Raw genomic sequence first — 11153 nt, forward strand, 5'->3', positions numbered from 1 at the left:
GGGCAAAAACAAAAGTGTTGCGTTTATAATTTTGTTCAGTATATATATATATATATATATATATATATATATATATATATATATACAGTTTTTGTTCTATTGTACTTTTTATTTTTCAATTTATTTTGTTTTATTTAAAATAAAATTATAGTAGCATTTTAGTAGTACAAAAATGTATTTGTGCATTTTTGTTTTTCACTTAACATTGGATTACTAGCCCAATTTGAACTTGCAGCTCCCATACGAGCACCGCGGCTGGTGCATGTGCACAGACTGATAGGCTGTGACTCCAACAGCGTTATATTTGTGTTCTCGCACTATTTTCCACTCTCTAATGGTTAAGAGATTGCTGCATGATCTACTGAAAAAACCCAAAGCATGCAGCACTTCTTCACTAAGTGCCACTATCACCATCTGCTGCTGAAGAGACTTTCATCTCTGCAGTATGTTGTGAACAGCATCTCACACCATAAAGACGTTGACTCGCTCGTCTGTGGTTTGCTGGGTGAAGCTTATGGACCAGTGGGCCACGTTACAGCACATTTCTGTGATTGAATCTGAGTTCATGTCTGTCATGAGATCAGGTTCAGACTGAATCAGGGCTGAAATGAGCAGATTTTTTCTCTGTGTGGGTTTTTTGGTCTGTGTGTGAGGTGTTGGAGATGGAATTGGATTAGGAAGAGATCACAGTTTGAGAACGACACTGTCAGGCTCAATGTGCACACACGTGGATTGGAGATGGTGCTCAACGCTGTTAGATCAGGACACAAACGTGCTTAATAGTGACCGACTAAATGTTTGATATTTAACTTGCAGATTTATAATTGTACCAGTGATTATTGATGATTGTATATAAGAGTGAATGTTACCTTACAGAAATCCATCCCAAAAATAAAAATAAATAAATGTGAATAATAAAATTAAATAACTATGGTAGTAATATATATATATATATGCACATACATACAGTGCTGTGAAACTGTTTTTTTTTTTTTTTTTTTTTTTTTTTTCATTTAAAAATTCCAATGCTTAAAATTTGAAGTGCTGCTAATACAACTTGTTCTCCTTAGACATTCACACTTGGAAAATATATTGGCTTATTGATGTTCGCTGTACTGTGAAACTTTTTTTTTTTTTTTTTTTTGCATATTTGTCACTTAAAAGATTCAGATCATCAAACTAATTTTAATATTACACAAAGATAATGCAAGTAAATACAAAATGCCATTTTTAAATGATGATTTCACTTGAGGGAAAAAAGCTGTCCTGATCTGAATCATTCAAGTGTGACAAATATGCAAAAAAATTTTATAAAAAAAAAACAGGAAGGGGGCAAAAACTTTTTCACAGCACTGTATATATATACACACACAAATCCTTCCAAAAATGTATAATACGGTTAAATATTTAAATGGTAATAATAATAATAACAATAATGATAATATAAATAAATACAAATATTATCTAAATAGAAATCTAGGCAATTTTATATGTGTGTGTGTGTGTGTGTGTGTGTGTGTCTTGCTTTTTATATTTAAATAAAATGTTGCAATAGTGAGAATCGTTACGAACACTGTGTTTTTTCAAAGGCACTAAAATATGTTTCCACACAATATTTTATTTGTTCTTGAAACTTGATCTGGACATGTTTTCATGAGTTTCATACAGGATAAAATGACAGTCTTGCCTGGACATGAATATGTATGATATGCCAGCATCTCTTTCTGATGTGCATCATGTTTTTCTCCTCAACAGAGTGCAGTTTAAAGGAAAACACTCTGAAGTATATTGAGCTTCTGGAGGACAGACTTCACAGGTAATGGATATTTCTCATCTCTCTTTCACACAAACAGCCCCTCGTCTTGTCCCTTGGGTTATTTTTCCTTATTTAAGCAGTTCACACTGTCTGGCCTTGTTTCGGTTCTGTCTCTCTGGATGTTTCAGCGTATTAAATCATTCAGGTCTGGTCAGACTGCATTAGTCTCTTTCTGATGAGCTCGTCTTCATCTGTCCAAACTGACATCTCAAAATGAACCAAATGAGATGAATAAATGGAGATGTGGACTGCCACTTTAATAAATTGTCTCACTAGAAACGTGTATTTGTTTTGAGCACTCTTGGCTCATTTTTGTAGTGTGTAATGATTTTTAGAGCCACTTGCAGCTTATTCTAGACAAAAATCAACCACTTAGACAGAAATTGCGATGTGAAGTGACCAGTCATTTTAATTAATAATATATACAGCCAAAATGATTAGAACACTAGTATTTTCACCAGCTAAAAATGGTTTTAAGTCAGTTATTTCTATCTTTTGCTGTAGTGTGTCAGTAGGAAATATCAGTTTACATTTCCAAACATTCATTTTGTCATTAATTGTAATAATCCAGTGAGATTTTAAACAGCCAGAGCTCCACACAGAGATCTGATCTGATCATCATCAGTCTGTCTGGAGTAACATGAAGAAACAGAAGAAACTGAGACAGACTCAATCCAGAAGAACAATGTCTCCAAGATGCTTCAAGAAACCTACCTGCAAAGCTGCCTGAGAAACTATTGTGCACCTAAAACAAGTGCACCGAGGGCAAAAGTTGCTTTAAACACAACGGTTGCTCACGCCAAATGTTGATTTCATTTAGTTAATGAAAGTTAATTGATAAAGAAAATCTATTTATGGCATTATTTTTGACAGCATCCTCATTTTACAGCATTGTTACACAATTGCCTAAAACTTTTAACAGTACAGTAGTAGCTTTGCAGGAAGGACAGGACAATATTTGGCCGAGAGACAACTATTTGAAAATCTGGAATCTGAGGGTGCAAAAAAAATCGAAATATTGAGAAAATCGCCTTTAAAACTGTCCAAATTAAGTCCTTAGCAATGCATATTACTAATCAAATATTAGGTTTTAATATATTTACAGTAGGAAATTTACAAAATATCTTCATGGAGCATGATCCTTACTTAATATCCTAATAATTTTTGGCATAAAATAAAAGTCGATCATTTTGATCCATACAATGTATTGTTGTGCAACTTAAAACTGGTTTTGTGCTCCAGGGTCACAGGGTTTATAAAACTACTAAAAAATAATGAAAACACAACAAAATTACTAAAATTTTAACTAAAATGGAAAATATAAAAATGAATTCAAAATATTAACAAAAACTGCAATAGTATTCCAGTGATACTACAAAGGCTACGTTCAAACTGTCAATTTTTGGGGTTGACAACCGCATTTACTTACAGGTGTGAGTCTCGAAATGTCCCGTTCACACAGCAGCTTACAGTTGCGTTTAGAACACTGTCTGTATGAACCTGCAACGGGAGTCAAGCCCGTATTCCTTACCAGTAACCATAGCAACAGTGACCGAAGTAATATCAAAGATGGAGATACCCATAAAACTGAAAGTCTTATCACTTTCTGACACGACAAGAGTCCAATCGAGCCGTGAGTTCATCCGTCAAACTTTCATTAACCAACAGCAGCTTTTATTTGGGTGGAGAGCAGAGCATCTGAGTCGCGTGCAGAACACATAACTGACGGGAGTGGCTCCGGTGGAAAACTGACTGGATCTAAAACTTTCAGATGACACTGTAAGTTACCGAAACCACACATGAAAAACCGTAACACACGGTAGACGTGCGTTTGTGTGGCAGAGCGGCTCTCTCTCATTGTATGACGTGACAGACAACTAGTTGTCCAGTCCGGTTCCGTTCACACAGCGCCTGTGTTCTGAGAATGCGGTTGTGATTCCAGAAAATGTACAGGTGTGAGTTTGGTTACAGAATGCGGTTGTCACACCCGTAAATAACCGAATTGTGTGTGAACATAACCGTATTAAGGACTCAAATACAGGACTGACAACCGTATTCTGCTGCTGTGTGAACGTGGCCAAAAAGTCTAGATAAACCTGAATATGCTTGAATAAAGCACAATTATATAAACATATAAAAAATAATACTAAATGCAAATAACAACTGCAACTAGCTATGATAATTATTATTATTGTTAAGAATAATAATAATAATATAACTATAATTATTATTATTATTATATGACTATTTTTTTTTTAATATTTATCTTTTATAAACCTGGATATCCTTGAAATATATAATGCAAAATTATATAAATATATAAAAATAATGCTAAATGCTTTAATATATAATTATATATATATACATAACATAACATAATTTTGCATAAGTTTTAATTCATTATTAATAATTTAAGGACATTATCTTTTAATTTTGTTCGAGAAACATTATTATGGGTCGTCAATTGATGTCCAGTGTAAAATCTGGGTCCTGAAGCAAAACCGTTTGAGAAGCACTGGTTTAATTAATGTGAAAATGGGAACACAATCCCGCCCTGTTATTTCTGACCTTGTGATATTGAGTCCACATGATGGAGGACCAGAAGCTGTAAATTTCATGCATAGTAATGGAGACGAAAGGTTAAATGAGTGCCAGACTTTCCTTCACCGCGAAATCCAGCTGCAAATATCCACGAGCGCTGTTGTTTTATTTAGCATCTCTCGCGACATAAATACGACACAAATTGGTATAATTGAATGAGTTATTAGTTGCCGTATTCAACCGTAGAAATGTAGCATTCATTATATTTCAATAAAACACTATGGGCGGCCATCTGGAGGGAAGCGTGGCATATGGTTTACCATTCGCTCCTTTGCAAAAGCACATACTCGGATGCCAGAAGCGCTGTCTGTTGCCAAGGTGATTACTGTACGGGTTGCAGAGGAGGGGCCGCGGCACAGGACTCTATCCGGAAACCCTCGTTTCTCACTTTCCTTCAATTTTATTTTAGCCGGAGTGATTGTTCTCCTTGTTACTCACCATGGAAACCTACTTGCAATGACTCTGAAAGCAGCTAGGCATTAGCCGGCGGTCGCACTCAACCCCGCCATGGGTTCTTTTGTTAGCCGCGCTCAAAAACATGAACTCTAAAATGAATTCAAAATATTAACAAAAACTGCAATAGTATTCCAGTGATACTACAAAGGCTACGTTCAAACTGTCAATTTTTGGGGTTGACAACCGCATTTACTTACAGGTGTGAGTCTCGAAATGTCCCGTTCACACAGCAGCTTACAGTTGCGTTTAGAACACTGTCTGTATGAACCTGCAACGGGAGTCAAGCCCGTATTCCTTACCAGTAACCATAGCAACAGTGACCGAAGTAATATCAAAGATGGAGATACCCATAAAACTGAAAGTCTTATCACTTTCTGACACGACAAGAGTCCAATCGAGCCGTGAGTTCATCCGTCAAACTTTCATTAACCAACAGCAGCTTTTATTTGGGTGGAGAGCAGAGCATCTGAGTCGCGTGCAGAACACATAACTGACGGGAGTGGCTCCGGTGGAAAACTGACTGGATCTAAAACTTTCAGATGACACTGTAAGTTACCGAAACCACACATGAAAAACCGTAACACACGGTAGACGTGCGTTTGTGTGGCAGAGCGGCTCTCTCTCATTGTATGACGTGACAGACAACTAGTTGTCCAGTCCGGTTCCGTTCACACAGCGCCTGTGTTCTGAGAATGCGGTTGTGATTCCAGAAAATGTACAGGTGTGAGTTTGGTTACAGAATGCGGTTGTCACACCCGTAAATAACCGAATTGTGTGTGAACATAACCGTATTAAGGACTCAAATACAGGACTGACAACCGTATTCTGCTGCTGTGTGAACGTGGCCAAAAAGTCTAGATAAACCTGAATATGCTTGAATAAAGCACAATTATATAAACATATAAAAAATAATACTAAATGCAAATAACAACTGCAACTAGCTATGATAATTATTATTATTGTTAAGAATAATAATAATAATATAACTATAATTATTATTATTATTATATGACTATTTTTTTTTTAATATTTATCTTTTATAAACCTGGATATCCTTGAAATATATAATGCAAAATTATATAAATATATAAAAATAATGCTAAATGCTTTAATATATAATTATATATATATACATAACATAACATAATTTTGCATAAGTTTTAATTCATTATTAATAATTTAAGGACATTATCTTTTAATTTTGTTCGAGAAACATTATTATGGGTCGTCAATTGATGTCCAGTGTAAAATCTGGGTCCTGAAGCAAAACCGTTTGAGAAGCACTGGTTTAATTAATGTGAAAATGGGAACACAATCCCGCCCTGTTATTTCTGACCTTGTGATATTGAGTCCACATGATGGAGGACCAGAAGCTGTAAATTTCATGCATAGTAATGGAGACGAAAGGTTAAATGAGTGCCAGACTTTCCTTCACCGCGAAATCCAGCTGCAAATATCCACGAGCGCTGTTGTTTTATTTAGCATCTCTCGCGACATAAATACGACACAAATTGGTATAATTGAATGAGTTATTAGTTGCCGTATTCAACCGTAGAAATGTAGCATTCATTATATTTCAATAAAACACTATGGGCGGCCATCTGGAGGGAAGCGTGGCATATGGTTTACCATTCGCTCCTTTGCAAAAGCACATACTCGGATGCCAGAAGCGCTGTCTGTTGCCAAGGTGATTACTGTACGGGTTGCAGAGGAGGGGCCGCGGCACAGGACTCTATCCGGAAACCCTCGTTTCTCACTTTCCTTCAATTTTATTTTAGCCGGAGTGATTGTTCTCCTTGTTACTCACCATGGAAACCTACTTGCAATGACTCTGAAAGCAGCTAGGCATTAGCCGGCGGTCGCACTCAACCCCGCCATGGGTTCTTTTGTTAGCCGCGCTCAAAAACATGAACTCTCCTTTTTTTATTTTTCCATAAATGGGAATATTAAAGGAATAGTACGGCCAAAAATTTAAATATACCATTCGCTCATTCTCATGACTGACTGACTTCTGTTCAAAAATGGCCAGACTGCTTGTTTTCATAGAGTGAGAGGAAATGAGGAAGTACCTTTTTGTCCTTTTGTAGCATCTTGTCACTATATGCATGAAAAAATTAGTGCTGTCAAATGATTAATCGCGATCAATCGCATCCAAAATAAAAGTTTTTGTTTACATTATACATGTATGTGTATTGTGTATATTTATTATGTATATATAAATACACACACATACAGTATATATTTTGAAAATATTTACGTTTATACATTTATATATTCATATTCTTATATTTTATATTATATATAAATATATGTAATATATAAACATATTTTTCATAATAAATATGCACAGTATACACACATATATTATGTAAACAAAACTTTTATTTTGGATGCGATTAATCGTTTGACAGCACTAGAATAAAGTAATGTGAACATTCTTCTGAATTGATTTTTGTGGTCGACGGAAAAAGTATGTTTTTATTAAAAATTTAAAAATGTTCATTCTTATTATTAATATAAAAAAATTTGGCAGAGAAGGCAGAATATATAAAAGATAAATGTTTGGAATAACATTTTTTAAAAATGTTTTTATACTCAGCAAGGCTGCATTTATTTGGTCAAAAATACAGTAAATACAGTAATATTTTGAAATATTATTGTTATTTAGAATAACAATTTTCTGTTTCAATATTTTGTAAAATGTAATTTATTTCTGTGATCAAAGCTGTATTTTCAGCATCATTACTCCAGTCTTCAGTGTCACATGATCTTCAGAAATCAGTATAATATGCTGATCTGCTGCTCAAGAAACATTTCTAATTATTATCAATGTTGAAAACAGTTGTTCTTCTGAATATTTTTGTGGAAACTGGGATACATTTTGTTTTTCAGGATCTTTTTTTTGAATAGAAAGTTAAAAAACAGCATTTATTTGAAATATCATTTTTTTGTTACATTATAAATGTCTTTATGGAATGATTTCTGAAGGATCATGTGACACTGAAGACTGGAGTAAAGATGCTGAAAATTCAGCTTTGATCACAGAAATAAATTACATTTTACAATATATTAAAGTAGAAAACCGTTATTTTAAATGTAAAACATATTTCACAGTATTACTGTTTTTACTGTGTTTTTCGATCAAATAAATGCTGTTTTGAACACCAGCATCAGTCACACACGTATCTCACACTCATGGCCATTAAAAAGCATCAGCTGTGGGATTTGAGGAGGTAAAATCAGGTTATCTGTCTCTTTTTGGCACTGACTGTCCCTGTCACTCCCTCCATCAGGGGATTCCTTTGTTTGTGTACATGGAGATGTTGAACTAATTGACTGGTTTTCCCTATCTGTTGTGGTTCCTCCTCCAGTGTAAGTCTATGAGATTTTATTTAGGTAAATCTTACTGTAGCGAACACCACTAATGATTAAACTGGATACCTTCTAGCATTGAAAGAGCTGAAATGCCTGAAACGTGATGGTTTACACCTACGTTTTGTGCTGTGATTGAATAGTAGCTCATGAAATAGTTTTTTTTTTCTAATCTACTGTTTAAACATTTGAGGTCTGTAGGATTTTTTTTAATGCTTTTGAAAGAAGTTTCTTCTGCTCACCAAGGCTGCATTTATTTGCTCAAAAATACAGTAAATATTGTGAAATATTATTACAGTTTAAAATAACTGTTTTCTATGTTAATATATGATAATGACTTTTCAGCATCGTTACTCCAGTCTTCAGAGTCACATGATCCTTCAGAAATCATTGTAATATGCTGATTTGCTGCTCAATAAACATTTCTGATTATTATCAATGTTGAAAACAGTTGTGCTGGCCAATATTTTTGTGGAAACAGTGATACATTTTATTTTTCAGAATTCTCTGATTAATAGAATGTTCAAAAGAACATAATTTATTTGAAATATAATTTTTGTATAACATTATAAACTTCTTTACTGTCATTTTGATTATTGCATCCTTGCTGAATAATATTATAATATTAGTATTATTTAATTTAATTTAATAATAATATTTTTTTTTTTTTACTTTTGAACGATAATTTACATCTAAAATTAAAGAAACTAACGTTATGGTTGTTAAAATGTACTTTTATGCTCTTTTTAGATTGAAAAGCCTCAGGCAAAGTAGAAATGTCTAGTTTCATGAATATACGTCCTTTTCTTTGATGCAAGTTCAGTCTAATTTTTTCATAAAATGCACGAACTAATGGAAAGACTCCATTAGTGTGATATATCAGATTTGACAGTAGTTCAGATCACTCAAGGTATCAGTTCCTCTATACTAGAGATTTGTCCATAAACTCGTCCCAAAAAGTATTCGTGCACTTAAGGTTGAAGTGTCTGGATGTCATTGCATGTAATTGCAAATCATCAAAGCAAGTGTTATTAATTGTATTTCTCTCTGTAGCTGTGGAAGTCCAGCACTGGAACACATTTGGGAGGCTGATTTGGAGGCTTGTCATCTCCTCCTGAAAGGCCTCGATCAGCGCACCTCCAGCATCTCAGAATCGGACGATCTTCCCTCCATCCCTGGATCGGGTTCAGATGTCCTGCCGGTCACTAAAGAGGAAGCGGACTGCGCCATGTTGACCGCTCTAGGGGGGCGCTGGTGTCCCGAGGCTGACCTCCAACACTCAGAATTCACTAAGGTAAAGTCACAACACATTAATATTCAGCAAAATGGATCAAAATAATTACTTATTACATGTTCATGGTCTAAACATTTTTGTCTTTCTAGTCTTTCACTTTACATTTTTTGACTGAATGCATGTAGGCCTCTTGGCAAGCATCGAGTAGAATTAACCCTGTAAAGGCTGAAATGAAATAATAGTTCGAAAAATCAGTTTGAAAATGGAAGTTTATTTAACCTTTAGACAAAATCTAAAAAATCTGTTTTTTTGTTGAGTATCATAATTAATACATCAGGCTTTTATGGCTCATATGATATGATGTAGTGAGAATATGAAGGAAAAAACAACTCCGTTTTCAAAGGCCCAAACTGAGTGAAAACACTGTATGCAATTTGGTGCAGATGCTGATATTTATGTGGACAAAAAGTGATGAAATTCTGATTGGATCCAGACTGAAGCTTGTGTAATTCCTAGTTACATCCCGTGTCAGAAACAGAGAAGCAAATAGAGACATTATTAGCATAGCTGCTGTTCCAACCAAGCAAAATTGAGTTGTTTAACCCACGCTAAAGAGTAACAATGTGCATCTAATCAGATATAACTGCAGTACAAGATTATGAGATGCATTATTTGAATGCTTGGCCATAATTACTTATTACATGTTCATGGTCTAAACATTTTTGTCTTTCTAGTCTTTCACTTTACATTTTTTGACTGAATGCATGTAGGCCTCTTGGCAAGCATCGAGTAGAATTAACCCTGTAAAGGCTGAAATGAAATAATAGTTCGAAAAATCTGTTTGAAAATGGAAGTTTATTTAACCTTTAGACAAAATCTAAAAATAACTGTTTTTTTTGTTGAGTATCATAATTAATACATCAGGCTTTTATGGCTCATATGATATGATATAGTGAGAATATGAAGGAAAAAACAACTCCGTTTTCAAAGGCCCAAACTGAGCGAAAACACTGTATACAATTTGGTGCAGATGCTGATATTTACGTGGACAAAAAGTGATGAAATTCTGATTGGATCCAGACTAAAGCTTGTGTAATTCCTAGTTACATCCCGTGGCAGAAACAGAGAAGGAAATAGAGACATTATTAGCGTAGCTGCTGTTCCAACCAAGCAAAATTGAGTTGTTTAACCCAAGCTAAAGAATAACAATGTGCATTTGATCAGATATAACGGCAGTACAAGATTATGAGATGCATTATTTGAATGCTTGGCCAAAGAGATCTTTGCTCTAGATTTAAACAGAGAGAGTGTGAGTTATATTAAAAATTGTCTTTGATCTTTCGAGCCCTATCATTGCAGTCAACGGGTGTTGCATTGCTTCAGTCCAAAAGAAGTTAAATAAAAAGAGCCCATCCATAAATAAGTGTCTCTCACGGCAAAAATGACCTTATGATGATGACAAAAATGACAACGCTGACCTCATACGTCATGCTCTCGGAACTGCTTCCGTGTACAACTGTTGGCGCAAGCTACATTAAAGTGATAATTACGTTTTGAATATGGATATTATAAAGCACATCGATTCGCTACAGAAGGCCTTTGTTCACCCCACGGAGCCATGTGGATGGGCGCTTTTTATTTAACTTATTTTGGACTGAAGCAATGCAACACCCG

The 11153-nt window shown here is 34.8% G+C and overlaps 1 protein-coding gene across 2 annotated transcripts in view; it reads left to right on the forward strand.

Moving 5' to 3' along the window:
• Positions 1 to 11153, forward strand: part of LOC107557735 (disrupted in schizophrenia 1 protein-like) — a 61340-nt gene that overhangs the window by 46754 nt on the left and 3433 nt on the right. For both annotated transcript variants that reach the window (XM_016241261.1, XM_016241262.1), the window contains exons 10-11: positions 1756 to 1816; positions 9299 to 9539. In XM_016241261.1, coding sequence (XP_016096747.1) covers positions 1756 to 1816; positions 9299 to 9539 — 302 coding nt within the window. The remainder of the gene's footprint in view (positions 1 to 1755; positions 1817 to 9298; positions 9540 to 11153) is intronic.

This window comes from Sinocyclocheilus grahami, unplaced genomic scaffold (assembly GCF_001515645.1).
Source record: "Sinocyclocheilus grahami isolate Dianchi unplaced genomic scaffold, SAMN03320097.WGS_v1.1 scaffold616.1, whole genome shotgun sequence".
Taxonomy (NCBI): Eukaryota; Metazoa; Chordata; class Actinopteri; order Cypriniformes; family Cyprinidae; genus Sinocyclocheilus; species Sinocyclocheilus grahami.